This window comes from Corvus brachyrhynchos, unplaced genomic scaffold (assembly GCF_000691975.1).
Source record: "Corvus brachyrhynchos isolate BGI_N302 unplaced genomic scaffold, ASM69197v1 scaffold101, whole genome shotgun sequence".
NCBI classification, from domain to species: domain Eukaryota; kingdom Metazoa; phylum Chordata; class Aves; order Passeriformes; family Corvidae; genus Corvus; species Corvus brachyrhynchos.
In genome coordinates, this window is record NW_008237239.1 from 10,633,915 (window position 1) to 10,651,421 (window position 17,507).

The window sequence follows — 17,507 nt, forward strand, 5'->3', positions numbered from 1 at the left end:
GATCCCAGGGCACCGGTGCCGCGTGCTCCCCGAGCTCGCTCCGGAGCGCCCCCTGCAGCCGCGGGGGAACCATCGCACCTGCCCTGCTCACCGGGAGTCGCCAGCGCCCCTGCCGGCTGCGAGCGGAACTGCACCCGAGGGGAAATAGCCTGACAGCCGAGAAGGCTGGCACTGGGTTTGTGATTGTTTGCTGTTACTGCCATAGTTGTTGTTGTTTTGTTTGACTGGTTATATACATATATATATAGAGTAAAGAACTGTTATTCCTATTTCCCACATCTTTGCCTAAAGGCCCTTGATTTCAAAATATAATAACTTGGAGGGGAAAGGGGTTATATCTGCCACTTCAAGGGGGGCCTCTGCCTTCCTTAGCAGACACCTGCCTTTCAAAACCGAGACAGCATACCAGCATTTCATTAGCTGGGGTGCTTAAGTGCTGGCTACTTCCTGAGGTGTTAAACTTACAAAGTGTAGTAAGGACATTACAGCTTTCTAGTGAACAAAACACATCAACAAGAACTTAGAAATTACTTGCACCAAGAACTGTAAGACTTTTCACCTACTATTACATTATGCTTGCCTTTTTTAAAAAATAATATGTCATCTCTTACTTGTTTTCCTTTTGTGTGATCAGGAGATTTTAAGTGTTGCTGAACAGAACTGTGCAATGCAGGAACATAGACACTGCAAGCACTGCAGTGAACAGTCTCAACTTTCATCATATGGTCATCAGCTGTAACCCCTGCCAAGGAAGATACAACAAATCATTAACACAAAATGTGTTATTTCAGGCAACTGGAAAAGCAGCTTGTTTGTTTTATACCCAAAAATTAAGAGCTCTCAGTTGTTGAAGATGTCAAACTGAACCACTGAGGAATATTTGCCTAAATTCAGGCATCAAAATTAGGCTCTCTGAGGGCAATACTGGAAGAGGAAGTTTTTCAATACTCCACCTCTCCACAGACTACACGTGAGACCCAGGCAATGCACAAAAATGGCATCTATTTTCGATCAACAATAGCCAATATCCTTAAACATAGACATTTTGATACAGCAAACAAAGCTTCACCAAAGTAATTGCACTTACTTTACCCCTTATAAAAACTAATTTATTTCCTTGCCCTCCCTCACCATCAGGAAGAAGCACATGAATCCAACTCCTCTTGCAATTTTAAATATTAGCTTGATAACAGAACATTCTCAGCACAAAGGAAAACAGGCCTTCCAGTACTTATGGAAAATAGAAAAGAATTTGTGAGACTGTTAAGATGTTGCCTATATCCATTTTTAAGTAGCTTTTAGCATATAAGTTCAAATTAAGTAATACTGAAATAGTTATTGCCTAAAACAAAGGGACTCAAAGATGTCTCCTCTGGCTGTAGCCCATTCTGAAGTCCCTCAAGCAAAGAATGGGAGGATATGGCAGAGCAATGCAGAGACACATGAAATGCTCTAGAAAACTGCCTGTAAGGCAGCCAAGGGGAAAAAAATTCAGGCCGAGATGCATCTTGGCTAACCAAAAAATGCTCAAACTCCTCCTTTTGTCACTCTTCCTCCAAACCACAGAAACTCTCCTATTTACATTTTTCCAAATCCTTGCCATCATATTTGACCACTATCACCTTACTGCTTTATTACACTTTTTCAATCTACTGCATCCACCTGTTGTCACTCCTCATGCCTTATCCTGAACGAGACTGTGGCAAAGCCCACATAATTGTCAAGTACCTAGCACGTTATCTCCCCTTGTGACAAGGCTACCTGGATAGAAAACAAACAAGGTTTGCTATCTCCTGCTGTGCTTACATTCCACATTTTATCAGAAATGAAGCAAGGAATCCCAACCAGGTACAGAAAACATGTGAAAACTAACTGTTTCAATCCATTTTATCAAATTCAAAGAAGAATGAAAGGAGAAAAAGACCAGGAGAGCTCCACATTACTCACCTTCCATTATATCTTTCTCAGCAGCTTGGGAATTTTCCGTTTGGTTACTTGTCTGCTGCTTACGCATCGCTGTCTTCTTGAATTTATTCACCATACACTCCTACAGAGGGAAAAAAATTGTAAATACCTGTGATGTACAACTGTTTATATTCCAATATTAACCCATATTTTAAAAATTCAACATAGTTCTACAACAGTAAATAATTGCTATTACTTCTTAAAACACTACTTTCAGCTATTAAAGCAACAGTACTTTACAGACTTAGAATTTGCTTCAACTTTTGGTATTATGTGCTGCACCAAAATTCATCTACAAAAGAATTAACAGTAAGTTAAGCATATTTTGAAAATAAATCATAAATTGTAACTACATTCTCATGTAAAAGTATTATACAGATCAAAACCAGCTGTCTTACATGAAGAAATTCCATCACTACTTTGTCAAATTTGGTTTGCTTCTGGATGTGATCCAATGTCTCCTGGTGAGCTGCACTCTCCAGATGTGACTCAATTTCTTTTTCTTCAAATGTTCGAAACTTGCAAAATGAGCAAGTAAATGCCATTCTATCAAGAGAAATACATTAAATATTACTATTAAAACTCCTCAAAACTATGACACTTGACAAACCAAATCAGAAAGAGGAAAAGCATTCTTTAAAGAAGCCTAAGTGAAAAAGAAATTTAAAAAATCTCAAGTTTTTCCATTATAAAGGATAAGTGCTACAAGAATCAAATATAAATCAGGCCAGTGTCAGAATAATGAATTATCTATGCAGGAGACAAACTGCTGAAATCAGAAGCCAGGCATTTAAAAGCCACATTATTCTGTGAGTCAATCTATTGCAGCTCTCTACTTCCTGTCACCTTTTGTAGTACTTCTTGTGGGCACAGAAACATAGCCTGGCCAGGCCACAAATTCCTAACCATAAGTAATCAGAAGAACTCATTTAAAGCTCATTTTCCATACAAAAACTATATAATCTTTATAAGGAAATAAAACCTCCTCAGTACAATGAAGAAAAGTCACCAATGCCACGATCATATACTGCACTGACACGGAACAGTTTTGTACAGCGCAGCCACTGGGCAAGACTAAGAAAGTTACAAACCTATGTACTTACTTTTGCTACAAAACAGTTGACCACATATATATATACATATACACACACACAAATAAAACCAGAATAAAATCATTTTCTAACAGCTTTTTAAGTCAACATGAACATATAGTTCAAAAGCAGTACCATTCTAAGCTGCTTCTCAAGTGCGCACTGATGCATTTGTGGGGGATAAGGGGTGAGTAAATTGTGCATTTTCTGATACAACAGTGGTCTGATGAAACATCCAGCCTTCTAAGCCACCGAATTTGGGTGCCAGGTTTTGGCTTGAGTTTTTTTCTTTATTTGGGTTAGCTTTTTGCTTTTGCTGGGAAGTGGGGGAAATTGAGGGGTGCGGAAGGAGGTGGGTTTTTTCCCTCATTTCTTTGTTGCATTTTATTTTCCTAAAATCAGTTCAAAGGAAAAAAGATGTGTTCTTAGAGAGGCATTACGGGCAAGAAAAACACTGTACACAACACAGAAGTTACAGCACAAACCTGTATCCATCGCCATATTTTTCACTGTTTTTCTCCCTTCTACGCCTTTGCTTCTCTCTTCTGGCCTCAATGCGCCGCTTTTCTTCTTCCTCACTTTTAACTTCTCCTTTGCCATCTTAACATACAATTGAAGGATTAAAAACCAAATCCAAAACAACCAACCAACAGCAGAAGTACCTGTCTTCCCTGTCTCCTCCACAAACACTTCAAAATGCAGAGAAAGACCCTGTACCAACACGGTTCAATGGCTTCCTTAAACATGCTGAAAGTTTTGCTTTGTTTTCTTCCTCTGAAGACAACCAATTTAAACACTTGCTTTCAACTTAGTAGCTAAGGGTTTACACTCTAGTTTACAGTCATAAAAGAAATTCACAGTTAAAACAAATCCTTCACTGTTGTGCCTAGTAATTAAAGGCCTCTTCAAATAAGTGACCAGAAAAGGGTAACTGGAAATGCATGGGGAAAAACACATTGTTTATACGTTTTTAGAGCACCACTGCTACAATTCCCTCACATAAAAAGAAACTATCTAGAGGCCATCTCTTCTACTGAGAAGGCAGTTTCCAAAACCAAAAGCAAAAGTTCTCATAAAGGAGACAAGACAGTGTTGCTTTAAGGTATGGTACCCAAACTGAACTTCAACAACTTTATTATTTTTTCCCACTAGACTTCACCTGATTTCACAGAAGAATATTCCAAAGATTTTCAGCCAAAAAGATAAGCCAGTTAATGGGGGCGGGGGTGAGAGAGACAAGGACAGACAGGTTCACCACACAACAAAAAACTCAGCCAAACCTCCAGAGAAGAACTTGATTAAATTACCACCTGGCATGTAAGTAAAAGTGTGAATGAATAAATGAACAGAATGTAGTTCTACAACATTTAAGACTTCCAAGGACACTGAGTTTTTGCGTAAGTGCACTTATGTTTGTCTTTCCTATGTCTGCTTTAATAGTCCATGGACAAAGAGAACAATTAGAATATTCAGCGGGTAGTTTTAGACCAGAAAAAAAGAGGATCACTTTGTTTTCTTCTACAGTTCAACCTTAGAAGAGAGGTCAGCCTCCAGGAAATCTATGTCCATCCAAACAGCAACAGAAAGGAACATACAACAGCATCATGCACAAACACCAAGACTGCAAAACACTCTGTGGCTCGAGAAGTGTCACTGAGTACTGAAAACTTCTCCATGACCAACAGTTCCTGATTATCCCAAGGTTTATCATTTTGTAGCAAAGAGTTTCAAAATTTACTGTGATCCAGAGAGGAGAAAAACTCCTGTCCGTAAGACCACTTTTTTAAAAAATCAAATTGAAAACAAAAAACCACCTACCTACCCACAGAGGCAATTCCCATACTGATCTCAGCATTTAAATTTCATTTAGTGCATTACCACCAACCCTGGAAATATGCAAAGGAGCACTTGCTTTACTGCTGTAAAAATCATCTGGTATGGTAATTCTGTGGAGTGAAATGGCCTCTTTTTGACTCTCAAGCTCACAAACCGAAGTGCCTGTCCTGTTAGAATCTGCGGAATTAAGACCTGAACCTATATATAAACTAAAAGCTCCCTCTTTCTTCAGTGCACTTATGCAAACTTTTTAAAAAAAAAGAAACCCACACAATTTAAAAATAAGCTCAAAATATTTACTATTACTTCCAGAAAAGAAACACCGATTTGGCTGCAAATTTCAAGCCCTCCTTGCCATCAAATGAGTCTAAGCAATATGTAATAGGGCAGCACACAAGGAAAGGGGGACTAAAAATAAATTCAGCCTTATCACTGGATTTCTTTGTCTATGCGTCTGGAATCACTACAGTTAATGTGCACTTTAAATGATTTTATGTAAACTAATAATAAATCTGTTTCATTAAGACTGTACATGAAATAAACCCCGCATTCCTGACAACAGCTCACCAAGATAACTGAATCCACTTTTATAAAAGTGACTCACCTAGGGTTTAAGGGTGAGGTTGATCAGCTAGTGGGATAAATAATAGGATATGGGTGAGGAACAGTGGGATGAACAACATTCAAGCAATGGAATGGAAGCAAGTATAGAAGACCACAAATTTTTTTCACAAAAAAAAAAAAAAGGCAAACAACAACATATTGAAATGATCAGAGAGCAGAGACACTGTAAGCATGAAAAAACAAACCAAGTAATGGATGGATGTTACAAACAACCATTTTTTCACAGCTTGAATTTTTTAATTTAAAAAAAAAAAACAAAAACCAAAAACAAAGCCATGCTACCAGATAACTACTAGAGGTCATACATACAAGATTACTAAATCTATTCTCTCAGTCTCACAAACAGAATACCTACAATACCTTACCTGACAAAGCAAACTGACTTACCTCCAAAAGTCTGATATCCAAGATCATAAGCATCTCTTGTAAAGTCTTCATATATAACAACAGCACCACTTGTATCAACTTCAATTTCCTAATAAAGTCAAATCCATAAATAAAAAAAAAAGCCATTCTAAATCCAGAAAGGCAGCGTAATTTACATTCTTCCCAATAATCTGTTACTTGCTATTTTTTAAATATGACAATGAAAGAAATGAATTGAGTATCTTGCTGAACTCAGTGTACAAACACTTCTAGCTCTCCATTTCTCTGTAATGCCTTGAAACCTTAGTGAATTATTTTCACAATCAAAATTGTTTTCTATATAAATATTTTGACTTCCAATCCAGACTTTTACGTAGTTGAGAAGGTGTTAATACCGTCACTCAAAAAGAAGGGAAGTGCCATTCCAGTCTTGCAACATTAAACCAGGATATATTATACACACACGCTTAGCTTACTAGCAACATTCTTACATAGTTGCAACTGAGCTGTCTGAGGGCAGGGACTAATCTTCCTACCCTATCAGAGAACACCTTTTAACACTGATTCTTTTTTTATTTACCCTCTCTCCTTGATGTGTCTATGTGTTATCCATTCCTCCTCACTGCTGTTCAGTACCTTTGTACCCACCCCAGCAGGTCATAGGTGCATGAGTTCAAGCTGTCTACCTGTGGCAACATGAGAAGTGTTCATATGAGAGCTCTCTTGTGCATTACAAGAACACGTAGGGTCCACAAATACACTTCAAAATTCATTTTCCAGGCTATCTGCACTAGCTACATCTTTCATTGAACATCAACTGCCACCAAAATAAGACAGTATTAGATAAAATAAAAAAAACCTGAAACCATGTTTAGAAAAACTTACATAGTTTAATGCTCAATTTTATAACTCTAGCTTAAGAATTATTTGTCTTAACGTATACTATGCAAACTTCTCAAAGAATCAAAACATTTTCCAGTTCTGGGAATCTTTACCTCTATGGTAGAATCCTGGTAAGATGTCTTCATGTCTATTAACATAAAATGAGAAACAATACAAAAGTGCTGTCACTGATAATTCATTTTAAGACAATAAGATATTTAGAAAAAAAATCAGCTTCTTATGCAGGAAAGATGGTCTACATTTACAATTTATCATAGTTTAGTAATACTATTAAATGTAAAATCAGTTAGCCTTATAAATATAAACAAAACACTTTTAGAAGCAATCATCTATACCTAACTCCAAAACAAGAATTTCAAGGTTGAAAGGACAATATAATTTTGAGATATATTTTCATTCATACGATATATACCAACTGCATCAAAATTTCTGTTAGTTGTCACCCACTTTTTAGTTTTCAACTACATGATACTGCTTAGGTCTCTCAGTTTAAGTTTCAGAAACTGTGTTAAACTACTCAACATTTTCTTCTCCCTAATCTCAGAGCCACAGGACAGGCTGCATTCTCATAGGCACCATCTATTCCACTTCCTAAAGTAACATCAGTATTATGTAGTACATTGGTCTTTGGATTGTGGAAATCAGTGAGGGGGATCAGATAATAAATTAGAAGCCTTCTGTCTGACCGTAGTTTAGAAAGGAGAACGTACAAAAGTACTGAAAGAACTTGGATGTGCATTTTACAGACCCTTTTCATCACAACAAAGCCGGTGAGATCACCAATAAAGCTCCCTATACAAACAGCAGAGGAGTGTGTTCTATACACCCAGTTCCCAGGATCTGTACAGTACTCCTGATGATACAGTTAAGGGAACACTTATGTAATACACAGTAATGTAACCAGAACAACAAAATCAAAACCAGAATTTACGTGTCAAAGTTTCTGCCACGTCTGTGCATTTACCTTGCAAGCTATGAGCGACAGCAACTTTAAACAATTATCAGGTGTGATTTGAAACCAAATGACATAAAACACTGATCTAAATTACTAGGAAATGACAAGCATACAAAACTAAAATCTGACTGCTGTACACACTGTCCATAATATATATCACTCAAATTTACATTCCCTCAAAGCAAGAAATTTATTCAAACCTCACTACTGACTTTTTTTCTCCAACTTTGACTGCAATAGAAAAATTTAATATTAGAGTTGTAGAATATCTTTATGGACGTTAAAGAAACCAAGCATCACTACTACAATTTGCAGTTTGTATTTATAGTTTATCCATCACATTTACAGTTCTTCTTGTCATTACAGCGTTTCATTTACAAGTGGGAGCAATCTCTTTCTGCCTCTCATGAATTATTCTGTAACAGTTTTTGCCATTTTTGCAGTTTCCCTCCTTTTCCCTCTCCTCTTCACCCACGCCTTGTATTTAACTGCATTGCAGCTGGTGCACTACTTTTTATATCCAAAGAACTTGGACAGCAGGGCCCAGGCTCATGCAAGAGCACATTTTAGTATTTGTCAGGCATTGTCTCTTCAGACAACCTGAGCTCTGACATTACTTTTAGTGGTGAAAATTTTCCTCCACAGAACTATCATCATAAAGTCTTAGTGAGATAGCCTTCAATGATACATATCTGAACACATCAAAATATTCAATAACATTTAGCAAATTACCTTTGCAGTAGAAAAGTTAGACATGTAAATTCATAAAATCCACTGAGGACTACTTCTAAGGTAGAAAATGAAGAATTACAAGACAGCATACAGAGCCCTCTTCCTGAATATTAAAACTAAGTAATTTCTATTTAATAAAAAAAATCAGTAATTTTAACTTAAAAATTCTGACACTTGCTACTTACTAGGTGATTTTTTCTGGCTCAGCTTCAAAATAGGCTTTGTCATTTTGGGTTTCTTGATAAATGTCCCACCAGGTTTGTTATATGGCTGTGGTATCATTTTTCTTTTTATTCCTCTTGCAGCAACTGCTGCAGGACTGGGTTTATTATGATAGTCAACGACAATCCCAGGTCTGTGCATTCCGCCAAAGTCTCCCATATGCTGAAAATTTGCAAAATCAAGAGGAAGGTATTAGTATATGAAATCAATATAAATAAAACAACTACTTGGTACAATATGGCTGTGAACTTAACTAAAATCTGTGTTCTAGAGCAAAATGCAGGAGAAACTTAAGCTCCTGGTCTGACGTTCTGTTGTGCAATGGCTTTGTGGGTGTTTGTCCAGTAGAAGGAATATTTATGTATAAACTGTGTTTCTGCTTATTCAGAACCATTGTCCAGGCAACGAACATATCTCAGCCTAACATCTCAGCCTAACATCTTGGCTCCTCTCTTCAGATTCTCTAGATAATGAATTCCACCTCCATCTGGGAAAAAAACCAGAGCTTAGCAACTCAGTTTTTAACACAAAAAAAAAAAATTAAAAAAACCACACACACACAAAAAAAAAAAAAAAAAAAAAGCCACCACCAGATAAAAAAAGCTTCCTTGCTTTGCATCTTATGCAAAATGATATAGTAATGATTTGAAAATTGAGTAAAGAAGGTTGCCCAGTGTGGAACAGTGATTAACTGGAGGAAGCCCCCTCTTTCTTTTACTTATCTTTCCACTGAATTCAATAAAATCAGAATTTTTAAGTTGGGCTTGGAGAGAGTGATACAAAAACAATGCAGCGATAGGAATGAAAATTCCATTGAAAGACTAAACCTTTCCATTATTTCTAGAATTATGTAGTCATTTGTGGACACTTGTATATGAAAGCTACCTCTCTGAGGACACAGAATAAATGAGTAATCTGAGGAGGGGAATTTAGGTAGCTGGAATATTTTCGAAAGCGCTAACATACTTCTTAATATTAACTTAATTACTTGATTAATAAAGGGCAGAAGAGAGCCCACAGACTGGATGAGTGACTTGGATAAGCAGAAATATATGTGTTTCCATGAGAAGATAATTAATATTACACTGTCAAAATTAAAAGAACATAAAAATTTCAAAACACTTAGGGAAAGTATGACTTTTTTTAAAGCACATTTTAAATGACAGACAGAATGTACCAAAACAGGCACTTTCCATAATCAGAAGTCCATGCACAAGATCTCCATGTTAATTTATTTAGTTGAGAAAGCTATAGACTGCCTAGCATGTACATTTACATCAGACACATACAAATTTGACATGAAGTACACACTTTATAATTTCAAGTTTGTTTTTTTTTAAAAGGCAATCTACCTATTAAAGGTGCAATGCATTTTACATATAGTAAGTAGTCTAGTCTTTACATTCTCCTTTACTACATAAAAGACTAAAAGGATAAATTTCTAAAGCAAAGTAAAAAAGAACTCGGTTGTAACTGCACAAAGCTTTCAGATCTAAATGAGTTCTGAAAGGATGGCATAAAGGCTTAAGAATGTAACATTTTCAGCTTCACAAGCAGAGAAATGAAGATTAGAATCTTTTTCTCGTACCATGCTACATGCTAGCTAACAGCCATGTGCAAATCTTAGCTAAAAGTTGAATATGGCAACTACAATACTCGAGAATGCTGCAAAGTAGACTTTCTGGAACAAAACCACCACGCAAGTTAAGCACATAAAAGACCCAGTAAAAAATAATCTTCCTCTACACTTCAAGCTACAACAAGCTGTATAGTTCAAAGAATCACTTCCCAAAGAAATACAGCATGTTCAGGAATTTTAAAAGGTAAGTTACACCTAGAGGCACAGGCAGAAAGGTGTTCACTGAATATTTCGTGCTTAAAAACATCAAACTGGGATTATAAAACCAAGACAAAGGGACACCATCAACTTAAAGTTAGTACTTCTGTCAGGTTTGGGGTTTTTTACTCTCTTCTGCTGTATTTTTTCCCCTAGCTCACTTAACATGAAGCATTACTTCCTCAAACTGGAATCCACTATTTTGCATACAGTTAATCATGCTGTTTCTTGGACATATACTTTTTAAACCCTATACTGGAAAGGAATCCACTGAAAAGCACTTCGAACTTAAGCCTTCAAAACTAATACAAGTAAGAGGACTATGTGGAAATTAATTTCAATTCTGTGAAAGGACCCGATTTCAAGTTGATGATGCCCCTTTAACCATGCTTTAATTCTGAGAAAGAATCACTGTAACTGCTAATCACTCACCTTTCCCATTTCCTCCCCATCACCCTTCCAGTAAACAAGTCAGAATAAGAATTAAGTTTAGAAGAAGAGTTGATGTTTGATAAAACATGTATTCAACATACTAAAGAATTAGCTGAACTTTTCCCTTTACAGGAACCAAAAACTGCTCTAGCATTCACAACCTGGGTTTTATTTTTTGCTTATACATTGCACCTTTAACCTACTCAAAACTTCAAAAGACTTTGAATTCAACTTTTACAATATTCAAAAATTTCCCCACCAGCAGCAGAGATGCTAGTGTTTACAAGGAAAAATGAAAGTCCTTTTAATCCCTTTTAGACCAAACCTACTACTTTTATCTTCACCTTTAAAACAAAAGGAGAGATTTAACAAACCTTATCAACTAGTCTATTACTCATTACTTTCAGCAGAAAGAGGGACTGGGTTCTACTTGAAGACAGCTTCAAGGGGATAAACAACATTGTCAACCATGATAGTTTGCTTGGACAAAACCCCCACACTGTACTGAACAGTGCATTCATTTTAAAGCAGTGGTCTTGAAAGGGTTTAAAAGAGTGTCTAGTGAAAAGAATCTGAAAAGATTCTGTACTTACTCCTCGGCCTCGGCCTCTGCCTGTTGATGGTCCTCCAAAAGCATCATAGTTTCTGCTTCCAAATCCACTTTCAGGATAAGCAGGCGTTCCTCTCCCCCGAGAGCCTACAGGTGCAGGCTTCATATGGGGTGAAGAAAAACTGCTGTAGGAAGAGTAACTCTCTCTTCCTCTGTCCTCCATAAACCCAGGCCTCAATTTTGAACGGGAGTAAGGTGCTTCCCAGCTAGACCCGCCCTGGTTTCTACCTCCGAAAGAGTCAAGGCTATTCCGGTAGGAGTTGTCAAATCGACCACCATAACTACCTCCGAAGCGGCTTTGTTCGGGTTCATTATAACCATAGCCAGATCTGTACAGATCTCGCCCACCCAGAGAAGACCCGGAGTCGTAAGACTCATAAGGTCCAAACCTGGAAAAGTTGCACAGTGAGGAGAAAAAAAAGTAAGCTTACTAATGTTATACATTTCAAAAGACAAGTTATCAGTTGACATTTATCAACTAAAATCAATTTATTACTATACTGGTCTGTACAGTTGTGTTATTGGTTAATCTTGATTAGGGCTGGGCAATTCATACTATGACCAGATAGAAAGCTATCTGAGCCATTTTTGCTACAAACAATTCTAAAGTTCAGTATACCTGAACTTTGTTTACTTAAAATTTTCAGCAACATTTATTTACTAAAATATTATTAGAGCCCAGCCCTAGTCTCACAAAAATAATCACCTGCAGACATTCAAAGCCTAGTCAAACTCCCCTTTCTTCAAAATCATACCCTCACAGTCTAACAGATAAACAGCAGTTAAGAGGCGGCTTAGTCCTGAATTGAGAAAAAAAAATGGTTTGGTTTTTCGTGGTACAGTTGTGAGTTTTAAGTACCTCACAGTTCTCATTTTAAAGGAAAAATACAAATTCTCTTCGTTCATATTTGTACTTTCTGGAAAATTTGTTCCCTGTAAAACTCAGTCTCACAATCAAAAGAGTTAATGGTCTTCAGTGTATCCAGCTTTCACTTGCAGACCATTAGGTCTAGCAACTCAAGATTTTGAAAGTCTCCCCAATGCATGCACAGTGGGCACAAAAACAGTTCTTGGAATTTCAGAGTAAAGTAACAAGGAGCTAAAACCTTTAGCTATTTATCAAGAATTTGCTTTGGCTGGGGTGGGGGCAGTGTCAGGCTAGAAATCAACATTTGTAACTACTTGGAAGGGAAACACATTAATATCCCTGCAGGGATATAATAGAGTGATTGAGAAGCTGGGAAAGACAATCCCTTAACTGATACAATATAACCTAGAAGACACTCAACTTACTAACTTATCTACAGTAAACTGAATGCCTTAATTTTAAAATATGTTCATCTCAGAAGACTCAAAGATACACAGAAAATGACACTAGAAAAGCCCATGCATAATATTAAGGTTACATAGCAAGAGACATTTTGGTGTTCAAGTAGTCATTCAACCTCCATCATATGCAGATTACTATATGGTAGGTACAGCTCATTCCTGAATCTCTGCTCAGACTTTTAAATCAGTATTAATGTTCATTATTAAACAAGTTATACTTAACTAAAATGCTTAATAGAACCGAGCAGCAAGACACAACACTTCTCCAGCCTCCCTGTTTAGTGCTGTCCTCCCCCAGTGGCACCACAGTGACTACAGACAGGAACCATACAGTAATCTGGCTACAGCCAGACAAAAATTCAAGGGCGCACACAAGAAAACCATCAGGTTATCTAAGTTTTCTTCACATTTTATCTCCTCCAAGATAGAATCACTACTCTGAAAAGCATGCTTCTTTGAATACAATATTAAGACCTAAATCAAATCAGCTGCTCCCTGTTGTTTTTACCTGAAAGAGCAAAGTAACAGTATCCTAGCATTAAATACGCAACTTTAAGACCACTGCATCAGAATTTTTAGTTTTAGACTAATCCATCTTACAAAGTAGCCCAGAACATGCACACAGTTTCAAGTGTAATCAGTACCTTCCAATGAAATAATCTGGACATGACTTTCAGATTCAATACCAAGATCACTTGAGCACTGCACATTCAAACCAAAGAACACATACCCTAAATGTTCCTTGAAAACGGAATGTTGATAGATTCAGTCTAAGACACTAAACCAATTAGGTCTAGTCTGCTATGTCAGAAATGGTATGTCAGGCCAATCAGCTACAAATTGCTAGACAATACTAAAAACAAAACTTTTGCTATTTTCATTCAGACGCACTGTTTCACTGTCGAACTTTTCCACAAAAATGCTGATTTTATTACAAGAATCTAGCACTTACAGTTTAGTATTTGCCAGTATTTATCAAACATGAAGACTCAGAACAAAAGTGTTCATACAAAATCATAACAACATGCCTCAGGAACACTTAAGTTAGAAGAATGATTTAAACTTAAATTGGATTTGATCAATTCTTGGGACAACTGAAGGATTATTTTACCTGTTACCACCACCACCACCTCCTCCGCCTCCACCTCCATGACTCTCCATCCCATAGGATTGGTTAAGGTAAGAGTCCATGGATCGTGGGCCACCATAGCCTCCATGCCCATAATCACGGTCCATGTCTAAAAAAAGAGCAGAAAAATGTTTATAAAGAAAGCAAGTGAGAAGTCTTATTAAGTAATCTAGTTTAAATTCTTAAATAAAAGGTTTACTCTTTGCCACGGTGCTTACAAATAAAATATAAAACTGACAGCTGCAAACCAATTCTGACACTGTGCTTAGATAAGCCATGTGTCTTTGTCATCATCTGAGCACCTCCTGACTGGAAGTTCACGTTCATAACTTTTTCCAGTAGTAGGTAACTCAGGATTATTGTTCCATCAGCTGGAATCAATGTAAGTTATATTAAGAGAATTAAACGAAGACACCTGATGCAGGATATGTCAGAACTTTGTACAGAATTAAGACCACTTCCAATCCTTTAATAATACTATGAGCTCACAGGCATCTGCTCTCTCTATCCAATGCCCCAAGAAACCTTCACTCCCATTGAGACCCCGTGTCAAGGTTACAAGCTGTCATTCGTCAGTGCAGGCTCTGTACCTGGGCTACATCAAACAAAAGAATTTTCTGCCATCTAGCACAAACTAAAATCCACCCAAATCAGCACTGAGCTGCAGCTCACTAACTGCACTAAGATGCTGGTATTTCACTGAACTGATGTCACTTGGTGACATCTCAGTATCTTGTAATGAAGTCTGGCAAAAGAACCAACTTCCTCCTCAGCACTGGAGGGTCTTAGTAAAAATTCTGGGTAAATAATCACTCAAATTCATAGCACTAAAACAATGCTGCAGATCTGCATAACGAGTATGATCCACTGTCTTCCTGTAATGCACAAAATCTGCACTTCACTGGCATTCTGGAGACCAACTGCTCCCAGCACCAACCAATACTAAGTTTTGGGTAATACCAAGAAAACCTGGCAAGTCAAAACTCACAGAAAAGGTAACAGAGAAGGAACACACAATGAACATAGGAAGGATAAAAATAAAACCAAGTACTTGTTTACTCTGACAAGAGAGAGTATTTTATACATTTCAGTATCTCCACATGTTCACCACTGACTTTTCCAGGACAATTAGCTCTCTTGAAGCCATAAGAAACTGTCCTATTTAAAGAAATACAGTAACTCTCTGTGCATATAATTTCATGAAAATCACTGCAGTGCTGAAAACACATATATAAATCATATCCCATTTGTACCTGGTTCTTGTTAACACCAAGTCACTGTAATTTACTTTCTTCTATCTGTCAACATCAAGAATTCTGCAAATGATATTAAGCTGACTATATCACTTTTATACAGATATTCTCAGCATGCCTGAACAGGGACTCCAACAAATAAAGCCCTACTGCTGATTTTATTTGTACTCTGATGATCACAGGCACTTTCTAAAAAATTAAAGATGATACTTCTGGGAAAAATAAAAACCTTCAAACATAGAAGTCACACTGCACCTTTTCATATTTTGAACATACAATAAAGATTCAAAAATGAAAGCACAAAAAACCTTTTCAAAATACTGATCATGTAGCACCACCCATCATCAATTTAAATTGCAAAGAGTTACTGCAAAAAAGAAATGGCTGAGGCTTCCAATAAAAGCATCTAATGTTCCTCTCTAGTGTTCTGAATGATCTGCCACCTAATCCAGTACAATACCCTCAAGACTGTATACATAAAGATGCAGATGAGCAAAAAGAGAAGACAGTCAAGAAAATAACTCAGTTTCACAGAAATTAAGACTGAACATGGGATCATCTAATCTCAGATCCAGGTTGTTACGTTTTTTAATACAGTATACACAATCAAAAGACAATGACATTCTGAAAACTGACATACCTGACCTGAAAGCACACAATAATTTACCTTAGTTTCACCTGCTCCTATTATCTACAGGCCCTACAATGGCACAAAATCAGTGAGGTTAAGAGTCGAGAACCGAATTAAATCATCCAGCAAGGAAGAACACAACATACTGTCAAGATCCCTGCCACTGAAACACAATTCTACTACAGCATAGGAAGTAGAGACCAGTGTTATCCATATGCTGGAAGTTCAGTATTGGAAAAACACAAAAACATTCACGTGCAAAGAACTCTTCCAAAAAATGGTTTGAAGCGTCATTTTGAAATAAAGTTTTAGTCTAAAACTTTTAGCATGAAAGCAAACGCGAAAATACAATTTACAATCACAGGATAACTTTGGACATCCACACTTGCTCAACACTCCTTATTCAGTTCATGTTATGTAACATCAACAGTCTTGCTGTAGAGCTATGCCAGTCCCTAAGTCCTCAAATCCCGGTCTTTAGGACATTAGCACCATCTCCTCCCTAACAGTGAACAACTTACTCATCCCTTTCCAGACTCACTGCCCTGCATCTACCTACATTATAACATACTAACATTTAAAAATGGGGATACAAAAGGTACAAAGACATGAGAGGGATGACCACTTGAATGATTTACTGCAAGAAACTGGAAGTTGCAAATGAAGTTTACACAGAACAAGCTAAGGAAGGATCCAATTCACTTTTCACAAAACAGACATATGAGTCCTGGAACTGAGTCACAAGCAATAAGTTACTTAAAGTTTACACGGATTTAAGACAGAAATTGGATAAATCAGCAGACAAGAAATTCAAAGTATGTCAAACATAGACTGTGTCTCTGGCTGGGAAAGTCATCAAGCTGCAGACCAGTAAAGCCATAGAAATATACCAAAGGAGTACTTATACTACTTGTTCCATGCCTCCAAACAGACAGTGACATACAGGATACTGGTGAGGTGGGACAGACACCTTTGACCTGATCTACTGAAGGTGACCTTATGATCTCCTTACAGCTATATAATTAACTGTTCCACACAGCTGAGCAGTTAACCTATCACTCCAATCACTGCCCTCCTGGTTCAGTCATCAGCTGCAAACTTTACCAAAGATTCCTACATTTTATACTTCATGTCCAGAGCTCAACAAAGATACTGCATTCAAATTAACAAGTACAGTATTTCTTCAGGTATTAAACTTTTCTTTACTCTGAAAGTATGTTCTCCAGATAGGCTTTATCCTAAAAAAGGGGAAACATACACGACAACAGTCAATATTCATTTAGATAAACAAAAATAAGAAGGATTTCATAATCACTGTCACCACCAGTAGAGATATACAGAAGTTGCCTGTCTGTGCAGACTAAATGTGAAATTGTTTCATGTGCTAAGAGAACGTGTTTAAGCACTAGAGAAAAAAACACCAGGAACTGTATTCCAGTGTCTCAAACCAAAAAGTCAAGAGACTTGTAGCTCATTTAAGTTTAAATAATAACTGCTTATTAGAAAAAACTTTGAAGAAATACTGTATCTGTGTATCTATGAAAACTAAAGAATTAAAAAGAAATTAAAAAACAGTGGTCCATATTTGCTCT

The 17,507-nt window shown here is 37.0% G+C and overlaps 1 protein-coding gene across 1 annotated transcript in view; it reads right to left on the reverse strand.

Annotated features, from left to right (window-relative positions):
- Window positions 1–17,507, reverse strand: part of ZNF326 (zinc finger protein 326) — a 24,291-nt gene that overhangs the window by 4,284 nt on the left and 2,500 nt on the right. The window contains exons 2-10 of the mRNA XM_008630284.2: window positions 14,014–14,140; window positions 11,557–11,962; window positions 8,658–8,856; window positions 6,878–6,912; window positions 5,904–5,991; window positions 3,542–3,656; window positions 2,364–2,511; window positions 1,948–2,047; window positions 612–742 (exon numbers count right to left, since the gene is read on the reverse strand). Of these exons, the coding sequence (XP_008628506.1) occupies window positions 612–742; window positions 1,948–2,047; window positions 2,364–2,511; window positions 3,542–3,656; window positions 5,904–5,991; window positions 6,878–6,912; window positions 8,658–8,856; window positions 11,557–11,962; window positions 14,014–14,140 (1,349 nt within the window). The remainder of the gene's footprint in view (window positions 1–611; window positions 743–1,947; window positions 2,048–2,363; window positions 2,512–3,541; window positions 3,657–5,903; window positions 5,992–6,877; window positions 6,913–8,657; window positions 8,857–11,556; window positions 11,963–14,013; window positions 14,141–17,507) is intronic.